Source organism: Protopterus annectens, chromosome 4.part0 (assembly GCF_019279795.1).
Source record: "Protopterus annectens isolate FY-2018-M chromosome 4.part0, PAN1.0, whole genome shotgun sequence".
Classification (NCBI taxonomy): Eukaryota; Metazoa; Chordata; order Ceratodontiformes; family Protopteridae; genus Protopterus; species Protopterus annectens.
Genome location: NC_056733.1, coordinates 1,869,127,250 through 1,869,146,044, shown reverse-complemented (window position 1 = coordinate 1,869,146,044; position 18,795 = coordinate 1,869,127,250). Strand labels below are relative to the sequence as shown.

The following is an 18,795-nucleotide window of genomic DNA, read 5'->3' as shown; positions in this document are numbered from 1 at the left end:
AGTGAATGATATTTAGTTTATCACTGGGATGTTACTTGTAGTTTATGTTCATTACTGAAAGTTGGAATTGGCTTAAACACATGGCCTAAGCCAGACAGTTACGTCACAAGGTATGGCCTAAAGCCAGACAGTTATGTCACAAGGTATGACCTAGAGTCAGACAGTTATGAACTCTAACGAATGAAGCTCCGTAGGCTAATGACAAACAATTTCATGCTGGGGGGGGGGGGGGGGTAAGGCTAAATTTAATGGCTTCTGTCAAAGCACAGCAGCAAATAATGACCTCTATCTTTAATTTTATGAAAAAAATGAGACTGGGCTTGTTCAGAAATAACTCATTTTTTTTGCACTCAGCAATTCTTAAGCAAATACCTAAACTATGCTTCAATATTTCAGAAACATTTAGGCCCACAAAGATTCCATACTGTGTCAAAGTAACTTTCTCCTTAGGTCTTTTAATTTTTTTAAGCATAACTGTTTTTAAAATAAGATTGATACACAAATGAACTTCTGCAATCTTCGTCTTCAGTTTGGTTTCATTTATAAGTACTAGAAACAGTTCCAAGTTTAAACAACAACACATTATGTGCAGACACAGGACTTTCTTTCCAGCTTTCCAACACATTTTACCTCTTAGCAAGTATTAATGTTTAATATCTTAACACAGTTAAGTAAAATTAGACTGTGCAATGAAAAACTGTCTTTACAATTTATTGTACCAAATGAAACAGATGAGCATACAAGCTTAAGTATCTTTGCACAACATGCCAATCTTAGCAGTACCATTTATGTACAGGACAGCAGGATAAATTTTATCTTCACTTCAGACTGAGTACCTCTAAATGTGAAAGTGCAGGATTATCCAGGGTTTATTATATAGTTAAGGAACTATCTGGATTAAAGAATGTCTTAAAATATGTAACAATATAAACAATTGGAAAGTAAAATTTCACTACACAATTTTTGTATTTTTTTTCCTGGTACAGTGTTCCACCCATTTTGCTGACATAAATTTACTTGTTACAGAACTGAAATTAATGTTAGTCATAAGTGTAGTCATTAACAGAAGAAAAGTATACAAACTAAGTGTTCAACACATATTCTATTTTTTTAAACCTCTTCAGGCACACTGAGTCTGAAACTGCCAAAGAAAATAATTTATCTGATTCTGTAGTCATCTAAGAAGGCCAGCCCCTTCAAATGACGATAATGATGATGTCAGTCTGGCATGTGGAGATGACACGGTAAAGCAAGAAAAAACAAATGAGATAAACCTAGATAACTGGATGGGCAGGCTCAAAGCATCTCCTTGTCTATCTTGTCTTGCCCTCCTTGAAGCTAGAGGGAAATTTTGAATAAGGCTCTTTGGCTAGGCTTGAAACAGTCTGCAGAGTGATTGTCGAATACTTACCTATGAATCTTTAACACAGATGTCACACTTTCATTTTCTGAGTTTTAGTCTTGTGAAAAGAATTCTTATTCTCTTTCTTTGCATCCTTTTCTTCCTACTTTAGTGAACATTGTCATTTTTTCTGTTTGACCAACTATTATATATCGTGTGGGGTTTGACCACTCCCAGCAGTCCCGAAAAGCTGCTCATCGGTGATATTTCTGACAGTCTGTGATTCAGCAAACTTATGTCATTCCTTTGCTATTAGCACCAAGATGGTTACTTATTATTGAACTTGCTGACCTCACTCATCATACATTACAATTCAGGTAGTATATTCTGCGGTAAAATAAATTCCATGCACAGCTTGACAAAAGAGGCTCACTGGCATTACATGGTGTTGGTTCAGTGCTACAGGCCACTGCATTGTAAGCAAATACTGCAAGGCATCTGAGGTGCTTCACTGGATTTGCACTTCAGATTAGGCTCTTAGTATAACTAGAAAGTACAGTTGTGTAAAACATTTTCATAATAGTAGATGTCCTTCTCTTCACTGTTGCTGTATTCTTTACAACAGGGATCCCCTGCCATACCCTTCCTCCTCCCAATATTCTTCCTGAGCTATTGCACTCTCTCTACTGCAAAGAATATTGCATCAGTGATATGGAAGGATATAGTACAGTTGTGTAAAATCTTACCATAACAGTAGATGTCCTTCTCTTCACTGCTGCAGTATTCGCTCCCGCCCTCCTCCCCCTGGTCTTTTTTCCTTCTGGATGCGCTTGTTACTTGTTAGTATCCTTGGACTGTTGTTCCTACTGGAGCTTTTCAGTTCTGAGGATGGTACATCCATATGTCACCTTTATGCCTTACGCTGTGTGCGGGGAGCATACTTGTGACATATGGCGTAGCCATTTCAACCTAAAGGCTTTTGTATATTGGCTGGACATCAGGCTGCCCTTGGCAGGGAATCCCTATTGTAAAGAATACTGTAACAGTGATATGGAAGGACATCAGCTGATATGGGACAAAGGAAACTCTAGAGGCATCGGTAGGGTGGGGCGAAAGGGGTGCAAGGTGTTAGAGGGTGTGATCAGGAGATGCCATTCAACTGGTACTATGGTACTAGTATTTATTTCCATACCAGTGCTTCTGAATGCGAGTACAGGAATGAATGTCACCACTTCTTTAGCTGTCAGGACTGAAATGCTTCAGTTGTAGCACTTCTGTACTTACTGAGTTACTCCTGACGTGTTTTTTTTTTTTTTTTTGCTCTTCACTCACACAGTAAGGATTATCATTCTAAAGAAATACAAAACTTTAAACTAAGTCTGCAGTGAGACCAAAAAAGTCAATTTCTTGCATAGGAAGAAGATGGCATTTTTCAGACTGCTATAATTGCTGGATTTTGGAACAGGTACATCATTTGGTATAGACTGGGCAGTAAAGCAGAAATGGATGGGGCTGCTAACAGCCAGCACCCCTAGTAAAACAGTAGGCATTCCCATACTTTGGAAGGTACATGCATTCCTTAAATAATTTAAAAAGATGTGTGACATCAAGACAAAAATTAAAAGGCAATATCTGAAATGAGACCTTCAATATCCTAGTGAGAGATCATTTATAAGAAGCATGGTTCATAGGTTGGTACTAGGCTATCGGCCCTAGGGCCTATACAAGCCTAGCCATAACAATTCCCTGGATATTTCTTCCCACAATATTTACTTCCCTGGACCCCTGTCCAGAAGGGCGACTGACGTGATCCCCGGGGTGAATTTCCTATCTAATCGTCAAGGTTCCTTTTGAAGAGGGCCAAGGAGGTGCTCTGCTTGATATGTATGGGCAGTCTATTCCAGAGTATGGGGAGTCTCTGGATCAGGAACCTATCCCTCCAGCATGTTTTGTTCATTGTGATGACAAGGTTTAGATCCCTGGAGCATGTGGCTCTGAGAGATTGGGATTTCTTTAAGTGGAGCATGTCCAACAGCTCAGGGTTTGACATGGCACTGTATGTTAAGCAGAGATCGCCTCTGAGTAGACAATATGCCACAGAGTATAGCTGGAGTTTTTTTAGATGGTCAGCACAGGGCATCTGCTTTAGGTCTGTGATTCTTTTAGTGAGGTATTTCTGTGGCCTTTCCAGCTGTTGCAGATGTCTTGTGAGATACATATCAAATGGGGCGTTGTACACTATAATGGGTCTAATGAGGGATGAGTACAGTGGGACAATGACCTTCTTTTTTCTGGATGAAAAGCCCTTAGTGATGAGGTATGCCACATAGAAGGATTTCCTGACTGTTGTGGCGATGTGGTTATCGAAGGTGAGACCACTGTCCACCTGTGTCCCTAAGTCTCTCATCACACTTTCGGTGTTTAGTTTACTGCCACCTATGTGGTAATTCATGTGTACATGTTTTTTCTCTAAGGGGATAACTATACATTTCTTGGCATTAAGCTTGAGCCCATGGCTCTGGCACCAAGCATCTGTTTCTGTAAGGCCCTTTTGTAGAATACCCACATCATTTGGGAATTCAATAATGGCTCCCAGTTTGCAGTCATCTGCAAACTTTGTTAGCCAGAGTCCCTTAGTGTTGGCCTGTACTTCAGAGAAGTAGATGCCAAACAAGAGCGGTCCCAGGACTGAACCCTGAGGTACTCCACTTGTCACTTGTCTGGAGCTGGATTTGGAGTCGGCTATCTTTACAGTCTGGGTTCTGTCAGTAAGCCAGTTGACAACCCATTGATTGACGTAGGGATTTATGCCCAGCTTAGTAAGTTTATCTATGATTCCAGAGTGGGGGGACGGTGTTGAAGGTCCTGTTGAGGTCCAGATAGGCTGTGTGGTCCACCTTATCCTTGTCCACAGCTCTGGAGACTGATTCGAAGAAGTCAATCAGGTTCAGGAGACAAGATTGGCCCTTCACGAACTCAAACTGGGTGGGGTCCAGTGTTTGAAGGTTGCCAATGTCTGTTTATAAGTTCCATGATAATGCGCTCCATGCCCTTGCAGATCAGGCTCGTCAGACTGATGGGACGGTAGTTCCTGGGATCCAAGGTGGATCCCCCTTGTGGAGTGGGATAACTGTAGCTGTGCACCACTCAGTGGGCACGAAGCCTGAGGTGAGGCTATGATTAAACATGACACTTAGGTGAAGTGCCAGTTCATTTTGTAGTTCATGCAGTACACAGCCCGGGATGCCATCTGGTCCCATGGATGCTGTATTCTTAGCTTTGGAGAGTGCGGTTTCTACCTGTGTGGCTATGATTACCAGAATTTGGCAATCTTTCGGTATTGAGATGGACCCTTTAGGGGGTGAGAGGGGGATGAAGTTGGCACTAAATCGATCTGGCAGGATATTAGCAATATCCTTGGAATCAATATATTTAATGCCATTCTGTTGTAGCTTAGAGCATATCTGAGCATTGCCATTTAGATCCTTGACATAACTATAGAATGCCTTGTGGTTATCTTTGGAATCTTTGGCAATTTCATTTTCATAACTAGCTTTGGAGGATTTTATGAGGGATTTCAGCTTCTTACCGAGGCTGGTAAGGGAGTGTTTTGCATCCTCGGATTTTCCTCTTTTCTGCAACAGCTTCTTTCTTCTGTTGTATAGTTTGTTTATGGCAGGGGACCACCAGATTGGCTTCATTTTTTGGAAAAGAGCGTCTTGGTTCTATTTGGGATGGCATGGTTCATGCACGAGTGGTTGTGCTCGTACAGTGCCTTAGTGTAGGATTCAACAGTTGAACTTTCAGCTCCCATCTGCATGGGTGTCATGAAGTTTGTCACTTCAGACTTGAGTAGCATGAATTTGGCTTTTGAGAAGTTTTTTTTTACGGAGGTTTACTTACTTGGGGGTGGGGGTGGCATGTGGATGTCAAGGGTGATTTGCTTATGGTCAGACCTGACCAATGAGGGGGTGACCACTGATGTGGAGCATCTATCTCCCATGTTGGTAATGACCAGGTCTAGGATATTGGAGCCCCTGGGGGGACAATGGATTAGTTGATCCAGGGTGTTTGGAATTTATGAATTCCAAGAACCGTTGGGAAAAGGTGTTGGTACCCAAGTAATTTTCCCAGTTAATGGCAGGTAGTTGAAATCAGCCAGTATTAGGGTGTTTGGTTGTATCTTAATATTTTCCAGTATGTTTAGAAAGGTGCAGTGAGAATCTTGGGGCATGGTGGAGGATCTGTAGCAAGCTACAATTTGGATTGCAGTATTACCTATGACTGGTGTACTACATGTCAAGAGTGAGGAATAAGTCCTCTTGATTCAAGATGGTAATGCTGACTACACTGTTAGCAGCCTGAACTTTTGCATATGACATATTTGTTGCCGTTCTACTGCTCCACCATATATCTGAGATCTGTTGCTAATCTGGGGAACAAGAAAAAATGTGAGTATAATCTTATTAGGAAGTCCTCCTAACTTTTCCCTTATCTTGATGCTTCTAGCCTTCCTACTTTCGCCTTCATCCCTACTACTTTCCTACTTCCCCACCTTCCCCTTCATCCCTATGGTTAACTGCATACACCTTTATTACCTCATTCTGTTGCACTCTTCCACACAGTATCATAATAACCACTGCACATATCTTTACATGTCTTTGCTACAGCATGTTGTCTCTGTCAGTTAATCTCTGTATGTATTTTTCTTCACACTGTCATTTGATTTCGATATTTTGTTTATGATTATTAATTTTTAATTTTCATTATAATTATAATTGTTAGTGTCGTTACTGCTTCAGAGCTTTTCTCCCCGGGCCTCTACTGAAAACCGGCTTCTAGCCCAGTCGGACATTAACCAGTTAACAAATGTAATAAATAAAATAAAAAATAAATAAAAAGTCCATTGGTATAAATTCTATAGTACCTCCTTATAGCAAAGATGAGATATTGTGATGCACTACTATGAACTCCCACCTGAGAAAGCGAACAAGGGTGGGCACTTGGAAAGGCTAGCTTCTGTGTGTGAAGTATGTCCTTGTCCTAAGTGTTGAAACAACCATTATATGTTCAAATGAAAATAGAGAAACTTCCATTATCCACTTCTAACACATGCTGAATAGAGTGGTTTCACAAATCACAAACACAGGGTACTGGGGAACTGGAACATTGATTCTGGTATTGAGAAGAAAACATCATGACTCAAGATAGAAAGTCTGCAAAGAAACAACTGAATCACTAAGAAGTTTAGCCAACCTAGCAGAAACTATTTTTGGAATTTTTTGGTTCTGGGATACTGAGATTTCCCAGGCAGACGTGGAACTTTTGGATGGATTACCATTTCCTGTTTTTTTTCCTTAAACTCTGCCAGCTACTGTTTTTATATTATACATGAATAACTAGGGAGTTCACATGGGGAATTTAATAATTGTTTTCTGTAAATCCAATAGGAAATCCATCAGTCTGATCTAATAATCTATTTGTATGATGACATCTACTGCACTTGACATGTTTCAAATGTAAGTTAGGTTACACATGGATCAAACAGTATCTGTAATTGTGTCTGTAAAGCTGCCAAGTATAGTCAGCAAGGTAAAAATGGAACCTCCATCTCTTTTAGGGACAATAGGTAATACTGTCATCTGTAACCCTTGTCAACAAACAACTGTTTTGATTATACTTACTGACACTGTATAATCTACTTTTCAAGATTTTCCATGCTTGCTTTGTAATGTACTTATATTGTTATTTCTATACTGTAACTGCTCAGTTTTACTTTTTGATTGTACTTACTTGCTAATGTATAAACTATTTTGAAAAAAATTTTAAACATACTTTAAAATGTGATGATAATGTATTTTTTAATAATAGTTTTAGTGCTTTCTGTAATTCTGTTAATGACTACCTAGTCAAACTACGCTAAGGATACATGCACAGTACATCATTTTTGTTTGCCCCTGACCTGGATCATGACTAAAGAAATTACTCATTTGGTTCAAACGAAATAAAACATATAAATAAATACATAAAGACAGTCCAAGGCAGAACTCACCCCTTTCAGGAGATGCAATGTGTTTCAAGAAATGTTGCTGAGATGATTGGTGGCTTTCACACCACATGCAGCTGAGAAAATGACTTTCCATCGTGAACCAGTCTGTTGCATTCCTTATTAAGAGGTAGATCAAACAGGTGATTTGGTATGTATTGCATCTCATTGGCAGCCCTAGAGGCAACTGAAGTGTCTGACTGATACTGTGTCAAAAGGAGAATACTTTGTGGGCATACTGTTATGTGGCATAGACAAAGAGTTTCTGGAATTTTCAACAGGACAGACAACAAGGAGGCTACAGTGGGTTGAGGGTCAGGCAAGTTTAAAAATTCTAGAAAACTGGAAAAGGCTTTGACCTGAATGATAAAATTCTAAAAACCTGGAAAAGGCCTTGGCCTGAATGATATATTAACACTTCATCATATGTATGCTTATTTTTATTTACCTGTTAACAAGGTTAATGCACTGGTCTTTTGTTGGCCGCAAATCAGGCCAGAAGACCTCAAGGAAAAGCATATAACTGAGGGAATTTACCTTCAAGTGGCTGTAAATTCAGATGCTGAAATGGCGATAAGGTGTAGTACAAATAACTGTGTATTCAATTGATTGCAAAATGCCAGTATGTTGTTGTAGCATGAAATCACAGTACAGCCAAGAGTTTGCCATTTCTTTACTGTACAGGGATCTTGTAATTCGTATATAAATGCTACAGGGAGTGTGAGCGATTCAGGACCCTGCTTGCCTGCCAGAGGAAAAAAAAACATTTGTTTGGTGCTATTTTTGCATTTTGTGCTTAATTTTCAGTGCATTATGTTTTGATCATCAATCTTTCAATATGATTTCATATGAACACTTGCTTATTGGTGAGGTGACATGGACTCATATACATACATTTTGTGTGTATGTAGTGGCAGGCAGACTTATGTCAGTGGCACAATCTTCAAATGGAATTTCTTTCGTAGCTTTTCTGTCTGTTGTGAGACCAGAATGACTGGTTTGTTTCAGGTGTAAGGGTTGATAAACGTCAGCTTAGCTAACAATAAACACATGTTAGTTCCATGAGCTACAATTTAGACCGCTGCCTAGAATTAGTGGTAGCCATTCAACACAAGGAATATGTTGTATAATATTGTTAGAATTGGCTTGGTCACTAGATAGCTAATATTACTACGAGCCACATTGGTACTCATGGACTTCTACAGCATTTAGCATGGTTTGAAATCATGCTATGGGAATTTCACAAGACTAAAATGAAGAATACATGTGAGTTTTGCTTTCATATGCATGATACTAATGAGACTGGAATATTTTTCCACATACCTTTTACATACATGTCGGTGAGTGAGATATTTGCTTTTCACATTTATTCATTCCTTTTATAATACCTGCTTTAACCATTTCAGGATCAAGATGAGATGAAGCCTATCCTTTCACTTACAGTACACATACATTCTCTGATGCACACCGCATACACTCCTATGAGCACTTTTGGAGAACTGACAGTTCACCTGTGGCATGTTTTGGGGAAGAAACTAGAAATATCTAATGAAACCCCACAAGAACATAGGCAGGGTATGCAGCATCTGCCCAAAATGCTCCTTAGCTGGGAACCTATTCAGGAGAACCAAACATAGCATTGTAAAGCAGCAACAATAACTGCCACCACACTCTACTACCTGCGTTTCATATTCAACCTATACTATTAATGTAGTACCAGCATATGCTGTCTAGCCCATCTGCCCAGGTACGTTATGGAAATTACTTTGTGTAGTTCACTGTTTATTTTACAAACAAAACAGCAGCTGTTGTGAATTAGAAAAAAAAATCATTAAATAATCAAACAATTTCAGGCAGTAGCTCTGGTAATAATATACTGTACAATAATCTGATGTGTTTCATAGCTCTCAAACACGGAGGGTGTGAACTGTCTCTATATGATTCATAACATGATATGCAAAGGACCTTGTTTTGAGATTCTTGATGATCTTAAGAGATGCTTCAATAAGAGAAGCAAAAATATTAACATTTCTTCTCTAAAGCTTCATAGATAAAATAGGTAATTAAATACTAAATGATCCGTTAACGGAAAACACAAAAGTACAACACACTACAAATGAAACTTCATTGTAAGTATATGGGTTTTTTTGCATTTTCTTTGCCCACCAAACATAATAATCTGTTACAACAAAGCATAAACTAATGACACACAAAATGTGTTAGCTGTGAGAAATCAAAATCATATATGAATAGAACAACATTAACAGATGCAAGTGATAGTAACTAATAGATCTATGCATTTCAGCTCTATATACCTGGTATAGCTGGCAATGATCGACTTGCGAAGCTCATTTGTTTGAGTATGGGTGGGTTGCTATGGTCTGGAATGTTTGTATCACTCATAAATGCTGATTTTCTGGATAGCTGTAGGTATAAAAAGGTGTAAAATTCAGTACTGCATATTAAACAAACTGCAAACAGAAAATGAGGCAATACAAGTAGTGATGACTTATGTAAACCATTCAGTAAATAAAACTGGAGTAAGCAGACTGACAGTAAAAAATACACACAGCACGCATATTAAAACTGCCATCATTAATAAATAATAATAAGCATTAATATGTGCAGTTGTATCTTGGAATAGCAGAAATAATCTGACAAGGAAAATTTGTGTTTGTGCAAGGATCTTATTTCTCACTGCTGAAGTCCTTTCAGACCAATGTTCTCATATCTAGTTTCCCATGGGAGGCCCCAGCATATTTCAGGGAAACCAAAACAACTCTGAACATCCTATGTTTTTAAAAATTGACCTTTAGGGTTTGTTACTGTAAGGTAATAAAGCTAAACACAAAAGTATAACGCCTGATAAATTCATGCATTTAAATGTAAATCAAATGGTGAAAGAATAAATATGTGAAGTCTTAATTATTTAATTTTAATTTGCTGTTTTCATATTGTAGAAGAATGGTAGGGAGAGGGTTTTGGTTACATAAACTTTATTTCTGAGGTTCTTGTTAATTGTGAGGTCAAAAGCAGTTTTTGGATATCAAGTGGAGGCTTAAACCCTTTTCTGTAGCTTGAGGTATTTAACAAAATCCGAAAACTCACTCCCTAACAAAAATAAATAAACAGAAAGCAAGTAAGCAGAAGGTTAGTCAGGGTGCCCATATCTGAAGAAGAGAAAAGTAGAAATACATCAGTCCTCTTCTTCTGCATAAGATAGTTTAGTCAAAATTGCATTAAAAGTCATAATAAAAGAGATCTGGGGAAGGATTAGCATTAAAAATACAAAAAAAGCTGCACAGTTTGCCCAAACGGGCTGAAAAGATTCCTTTATAATCAGTACCATAGTTCAGGCACTACGACTTAAAAAACAATTTCACCTGGTTTTCTTGCAGGATGGATTTCATGCATGGTGCCACAGACTTGCAAGACAGTTCACATTCAGCATTATAAATATGATAACTCATGAAAATTAATTTAAATGAGGATATGAAATTCACTATCCGGTTCATAATTGTACCCGTAGCCAAATTTAATATCTCTTCTAAACTGTTACTACCACCATCAGCTCACCTTTCAATCCCCTGGACAACCTACTCCAATGTCATATAACTCTACATATAACATACTTTGAATCCAAGGTGATTTACATGAAATTGCTTACCAATATACAATGCAATATACTGCATTTGAGTTTTATCATGTTATGTATATACAATCCACACATACTGGGGACAGGTCTCTCTAAGTTTGGCCATACAGAAAACATAAAATTTTTATCCTTAAGCAGACAATTTTCCTGGGAGCACACTACACTGCAAAAATGCATCAAGTCTTTGAAATGTAATTAGTTTTAATATCCTCTTATCGAAACATAGTAGCTCATACGAATTAATGAATGAAAATACGGATACATTTGTACACGAATTGCACTGGGATGAAGACATTATAACATATATACCCTTTGACCTTTGGGATCGATGCCAAATTCATTTGTGGTTTTCTCATCTGCAAATACAACACTGCTTCTCTTGTACTTCTTTTTGATCTTCCTCAGTGTAACTATTCCATCCAGGATTGGATTCTGTGCAATTTCTTCAGACTCTGAGACAGCCTTTCTTGGTACCTTGGGTGGTACTAGTTCTTCTGCAATAGAGCTGCTAGTAAACAACAAGAACATTTTAAAAATGCAACATTTTGCCATTAGAAAATGTTACTTGTGAAGCATCCACAATTACTTATCACTGTGTTTAATTTTACTTGCAAGCCGTCAAACAGAAATAAGGTCACTGAAAATATATTCGTAAGTTCCTGGATTGTAATGTATTTAGAATCAGAAAAAAACAAACAAACAAAACAAAAACAGTTGCTTACTGGAAAAAGTAAATACTGTACTGTATTCTTCTAAATGAAAACTGAGTTTGGTGTTGTTATATACAATTTTTACTATGTGACATGATGTACTACCAAGTATTTTCTGTATTATTGTTATATATCCATTGCTCATTGTCAGAAGTGGCCTTAGGTCAACTGGTGCCTTAGGCAAAAGGGCTCCACGGCACCACACAACCCAGTGCCCTTATCCTAGTCTGCCTACACCAAATAAATACTGGAAAAGCACCCCTGCTAGAGCGGCGCCCTAGGTGGCCGCATAGTTGGCCTATGCCTAAGGCCGGCAATGCTCATTGTTCTCTTTATGTGTTTACTGATTCTGGATATGCTGCACCTGTTCAACTCAGTCTTCTACTGAAAATGGCTTATTCCCATTGGGACTATCGTGGCTAACAAACTGAACAAAAATGAATGAATGAGTGAAAGAAAGAAAGAAAAAAGAATAAATGAGATAAATAAATTACTTACTAGGTTTATATGTATTTACAAGTCATGTAATCCAGGAGATCATTGGGGAGCCTAGCCCAATTTCTCAACTGCCTCAGAGCACTGGCTGGTTAAGTGACTTGTGTAGAGCCACACAGTAGCCAAATGAAGTTTGAGAGAATCAAATTCTGGGCTGCAGGAAGCAGTTTATTAACAGCTAATAAGCTTAATCCTCTGTGATAACTGCCAATGATTGAATGAATGAATAAATAAATATCAATTCACATCAACCTCCTGGTATATCATACATTGACTGCAAGGGCAGAGGTGAGTGGTAGTACCAAGGCTGACAGTGAGGCACCACTGTCAGAGGATAGCAGACTTTCTGTGGAAGGGGAGCTGGGAAGAGTCACTAAAGTAGAGCTGAGACAGGCTCAGCTCTCAGACCCTACATTACAAGGCTTGAGGGAGGTAGCTAAGTAGGCACCTGATTCTCAAGGAAAGGGGGAATCTGTACACTGGAACAAAGGGTTACTTTATAGAGAGTGGACCTCTGAGGGAGGGCTAGAGGGTGAGGTAATACAGCAGTCGGTAGTGGCTAGAGCCTGCAGTTTGGCACTGCTAGCCATAGCCCATGACATTCATTTTGCAGGTCATATGGGTAAAAAGTGTACCAAGAGACATATTATGCAGAACGTTTATTGGCCTGGGATTGCAAGGGATGTAACAGGGTACTGCAGGACCTGTGTGCAGTGGCAAAAAGTAGGCAAGGCAGGAGATAAGGTCAAAGCTCCTTTGATGCCTTTGCCTGTGATTGAGGAGTCATTTCAGAGGGTAGCTATGGATATAGTGGGACCTCTGAGTACCCCATGTTCCACAGTGAAGAAGTATATCCTGGTGTTAGTAGATTATGCTACTAGATACCCTGAGGCAGTGGTTCTGTCCTCCATTGAGGCAGAGAAGGTGGAAAATGCTTTGTTTGAGATTTTTAGCAGGGTAGGTTTCTCAAGTGAAATACTGATGGACAGAGGTGACAATTTCATGTCAGACCTGCCGGCTTGTCTGTGGAAACACTGTGGGGTGAAGCACTTAAAGGCCATCCCCTTCTATCCCCAGACTAATGGTCTTGTGGAGAGGTTAAACACTAATGACAGTATAAGAGAGAGTAGGACAAATATTTGCCCCATCTGCTGTTTGATTACAGAGAGGTACCCAGGAATTCACAGGTTTTTCACCCTTTTAGTTGCTGTATTGGCATTGGGTGCGGGAGCCTTTAGATTTGATTTGTGATGAGTGGGACAGTGAGTGTGAATCTCACATGGAGTCTGCTGTGGTATACGTCCTAAACCTCAGGACAAGGTTCAGGGAACTCATGGGCTTAGCCCAGGAGAACCTGGCAGGAGCTCAACAACAGAAAAAGGTCTGGTATGACAGGAATGCTTGAGCATGAGAGTATGCTGTGGGACAGCAGGTTATGATTCTCATTCCTGTCAGACACGATAAGCTGCAGGAAGCTTGGACGGGACCCTTCAAATTAGTAAGGAAGGTCAGTGATGTTAACTATATGGTAGAATTAAAACAAATGATGCCAGGAGAGAGTTCCAAGTATCCCAAAATTTATTGTTAGCGCTTTCGTTCATTCACAATCCACAATGAACTTCATCAGACAAACATTTCCTAAGAACCATCACCATTTTAAAAGCCATTAATTATACAATTAGCAATTTAATTAGTTAAGGAACCTTGATTTAAAGTTGCAGTGCTATTATTATAAAACCATACACCATTTTTGTAAAATTTCTGTAAAAACAACTTCTGTCTTTTATCAAACCTCAACTAAGCATTAAAATTCTGGATGATCATGAAAATACTTTTTTTGGGACTTATATACTATCATGGGTCTATATTAGAACACCAAAGTTTTAAAACTGCAAATGTTCTAATATCGACCCAAATTCAGCGAATGCTTAAAATATTGAACATGCAGAACAGCGAATTTTTTCCCAGGGAAAAAAATTGCTGTTCTGAAACACATGCACACAACACAAGCACACCAAAAAAACAGCAATCCACACACACACTTAAAATCCTACATCTAACTCTACACTAAACTGTACATGGACTACTATCTATCCACTTACCTTAACCCAAACCCTAACCCTAAGGTCCGTCACACTCACCTCACCCGTGCCCTAACCCTAACTCACCTACCCCGCCCTAACCCTAACGTCCGTCACAATCGCACACTTACCTGACCTGCGCCCTAACCCTAACTCACCCCCTAACCCTCACGTCCACACAATCGCACACTTACCTGAACCTGACCCGTAACTTTCCACCACAGTGCTGAAAACAGAGAAACCACAGAAACGACCAACCAAATTCTTTCCCTAGGAAAAAATTCGGTTTTGCAGCTTCACTATTTTCAGCGTTCGCTGAATAGGGCTCAATATTAGAACATACAAAGTTTCATGACTTCAATGTTCTAATATAGACCCATTATCATACCCCAGAAGCTAGGCATACAATGGGTACATGAATTCCTACTTTTAAAAGAAGCTGATGGAAATGAGACTGATGTAGTACAGACACTTCTAGAATTAGTTTTATCCAATAACTTTATTTCATTCAACAAAGAATATTTTTTGCAAAAAAACGGGGTAGCTATGGGTTCTCAGTTTGAGGGAACCTTTACAAACTGCATTATGGCATATTGGGAGAGGGAACTTCTTTTTAAAAATTCAATTTATAAAGAAAATGCCATCTAGTATACATGTTACCAAGATGACATGTTTTTCATTTGGAAAGGGACAGATGTTACAGCTAAATTTTTATGAATGAAATCACAAGTCTCACAGATTTTTTACAGTTCACTTTCTAATCTGACACTGAATCTATCAATTGTTAGATGTACAACTAAATAAGGACAGAGTTAATAATAGGTATGCAGCCAAGATATACAGAAAGCCCACCTATTCTAACTCCTTCCTGCACTTCCAGAATAGTCATCCATTCCACCAGAAGAAAGTGGTTATTAAAAGGCAACTTGTGAGAGCCACTAGAATGGTCTCTCCACCTTGAATGTAACAACTTAAGAAACATGTTCTCTAAAAGAGGGTACCCAACCCAATTATTTGAACAATTAATGGAAGAAGTCAGTAGAAAGAGGAACACAAGGCACTTTCAACCCATACTCTGGAAAGGACATAGGGAAGATCATTTAAATAATATTCCACAAAGTAGGTTTAAGGCCGATTTAAATACTGATACGAAATACAGCCTGAGTTCCTTAAGATGTTTTCAATGGATGCTCCCGAAATACGAAATATTTTGGTAAGAATTGGACATTCATTAGGGAAGACAATGCCACATCTAGACGTTTAGGTGAAAGGCCACATACAATATAGAAAAAAGGCCCTAATCTAAAAAATATCTTAGAAAGACAACACCTAGTGAATCATGCCCATTGAATTATGAAAAAGTGTGGACGGTGTGGTTATTGTAAATATATTAGAGTGGGCAATGAGTTTAGCATCCGTGACATACACTATAACAAAGGAAAATTTAATTGTGAAACAGCTGGAATTGTCTACCTTGCAATGTACCAACAATGTGATGGTTATTATATAGGCAAAACTGAGAAGGCTTTCAAACAAAGTTTATGGACATCTATAGCATATTAATAAAGGAACTCCTACAAATGAATAAGCCAAGCAAACAGCTATTAACCCCACACATAAGTTTGTTTTTACTATCATTGAGCAAGTTAGTAAGAACATTAGGGGAGGACCATGGGAGAAAAACTAGAAGAATCGGAATTGTTATGGCAGCTAAGAACGAATGCCAATACCCCACCAGGGCTTAATGAATATTGCTCTATTAAATGTATGTTGAAGTTAAAATCTTTGGAGAGATATTTTTTAACATGCACTGATGTGCATGAAGTCAGTCATTTTTGTTAAAAATAAGATGAGCACATAGGTCCAAAAAACTATTTTCATGATCGTCCTCAATTTTAATGCTTAGTTGTGGTTTTATAAAAGACAGAAGTTGTTTTTACAGAAATTTTACAAAAATAAAGTATGGCTTTATAATAATAACAATGCAACTTTAAATCAAGGTTTCTTAACTAATTGAATTCCCAATTGTATAATTAATGGATTTTAAAATGGTGATGGTTCTTGGGAAATGTTTGTCTGATGAAGTTCATTGTGGTTTGTGAATGAACGAAAGTGGTAACAATAAACTTTGGGATACTTGGAACTCTCTCCTGGCATCATTTGTTTTAGTTGGTTGAACTTTTACTTTGGTTATATGGTAGCATTGTTAGGCAGGAGGCACAGGCACAAATTGTACCATGCTAACATGACGAAGCCTTACCATGACAGGAGGCCCTTGCGCTAAGTATTTGCAGTAGGAGGCAGGAGCAGTCTGAGGGGGATCTATGGCTACAGTGAGCCAGCCAGCACAATGCTAAGTTACTATGGTGGAGCCTAGGGTTCCAGGTATATGATATGACAGTGCAGCACTGTAGAAGGGTCAGCAATGTCAATGCAGATGGGTTCTCAAGACAGGGCATGGATTAAGGTATTCTCAGATGGGCCCATTCCTCTCAAGCAATGTTTCTCAAGGGTCACTTGAAAAATTAGCTTGAGTCTTCAATGGGTAGAGAGATGTGATGATGTAAGGTATTGCCAGCTATGCCAGGAGAAGTAGGGCAGTGGATGTGTAATATATGCAAGCTGGAATTTAGTCAAGTATTACATGTTGTTGGAATATCAAACTGATTTGTACAGATGCTTGTATTGGAAATGGATTTGTAAAGTTGCTTGTGTTAAAAATGCACCAACAGTGGGTCCTGACTGTATTGTAACTGAATTTTATATATATATATATATATATATATATATATATATATATATATATATATATATATATATGTATATATATGGGTCTAAAAGCAAGGAAACAGTCCTCCAACAGCGAACACAAGGATTTTATTCACAAAACCAATGTAGAACACAGATAAAACGTAAACGCTATTAAAAGATCAGAGTGCGTTTTCGTCTACATAAAACTGTAAGACTTCATCAGACAACCATTCATTTTAAAAAAAACACATTTTATACATTCATGTGGTTGAAAGCAACCAATAAAACCCTTTGCTTAATAATCCCATTAACTAATTAATGAAAATTGACTCAAAAAAACTGACTAAGGAAAGATAAAAACACTTTGATGCTCATCACAATAAATATACAATTCATTTTGTTTAATATGTTTAAAACCATTTGTTTGTGATAATACTAAAACTTTAAAAACTGTAAAAGAATCAATAAATATTTAAATAAATAGTTAAAATCTTGTTGTTCAGTAAATAATTATATATATATGGGTCTACCTGACATGGTCGACAAGCCATTTGATCGACACTCATTTGGTCGACAATTCATTTGGTCAACACACAGTTTTATGTGGGGGGCTGTGCCCCCCACACCCCCCTAACTATATATATCAACTCCAAGGTTGCACAACATTGGGGAGGGGGGCAAATCTGCCTGTCGACCAAATGACTTGTCGACCAAATGAGTGTCGATCAAATGGCTTGTCGACCATCTCAGGTAGACCCATCTATATATATATATATATGTGTGTGTGTGTGTGTGTGTGTGTGTGTGTGTGTGTGTGTGTGTTAACAGAGGATACTGGAAGAGAAGAGGTTAAACTCAGCTCCAGCTAACCTTGGAAAATAGTAAAAAATTAAATTACTGGGCCTTGGCAATAAAGATATAATCTCACAGTTTTGAATGAAGCCAGAGATCAAATGTCTGTAAGAAGCATGGTTTGTTAGTCTTTGTAGGAGGAATAGAAATTTATAATTGTTTTATGACTTCCAGAAGCTGCAGCACATCTGAGCAATGCTCTTGTGTATGTATTATTGACATGTAGGTGCTAAATCCTGGCAATTTCTATAAATTTGGGGGTTGCATGGGAAACAGAAGTCAGATGACCAAATGTATGTGATGTCATTCTGTACAGAAATAATATTTTAATATTAGGTGAGACAGAAGTCTCAGGGCAGTCTGTTTCTTAGCACCTGACATAGAAGGATCCCTCACCAACTTCTTGCTCTGTTAAGTAAGTAAGAATAGTAATTCTCTAGACCAGTCAGGAAAATATAGTGAGAATAGTTAAGTATTGTTTTTCTGTAACTGTGTGAATCTTTCTAGCTGCATTATTTTTAATATTTCCTGTGACTGAAACTCTGTTTACTGTAAATAGATATATTTTATATTTTTGTGTTCTTTTATTTATTATTAAATATATTTAAACTTTGGCTGGTTCTTTAAAGAATATTTTAACCTTTGAGAGTACATATAGCTGTTGGTGAAACTGTGGCCTCTCCTGAAACCTGGCTGTTTGGGCAACATTACAATTTGTATTAATATTAATTTCACTCAGTATAACTGGGTACCCTTGCAAGAGCCTTAGGTAGCTGGCTTTGTAGTGTCTGGTGGCAGTGATAACTACCCTGTAGTCTGGGCAGAAGGGGACACAGTGGGTAAATCTGTGCCAGAATTTCCCA

At 38.3% G+C, this 18,795-nt stretch overlaps 1 protein-coding gene across 1 annotated transcript in view; it reads right to left on the bottom strand.

Annotated features, from left to right (window-relative positions):
• The window catches only part of DOCK2 (dedicator of cytokinesis 2), a 4,134,711-nt gene that overhangs the window by 79,527 nt on the left and 4,036,389 nt on the right, over positions 1 to 18,795 (bottom strand). Inside the window, exons 49-50 of the mRNA XM_044069535.1 lie at positions 11,353 to 11,551; positions 9,704 to 9,812 (exon numbers count right to left, since the gene is read on the bottom strand). Coding sequence (XP_043925470.1) covers positions 9,704 to 9,812; positions 11,353 to 11,551 — 308 coding nt within the window. The remainder of the gene's footprint in view (positions 1 to 9,703; positions 9,813 to 11,352; positions 11,552 to 18,795) is intronic.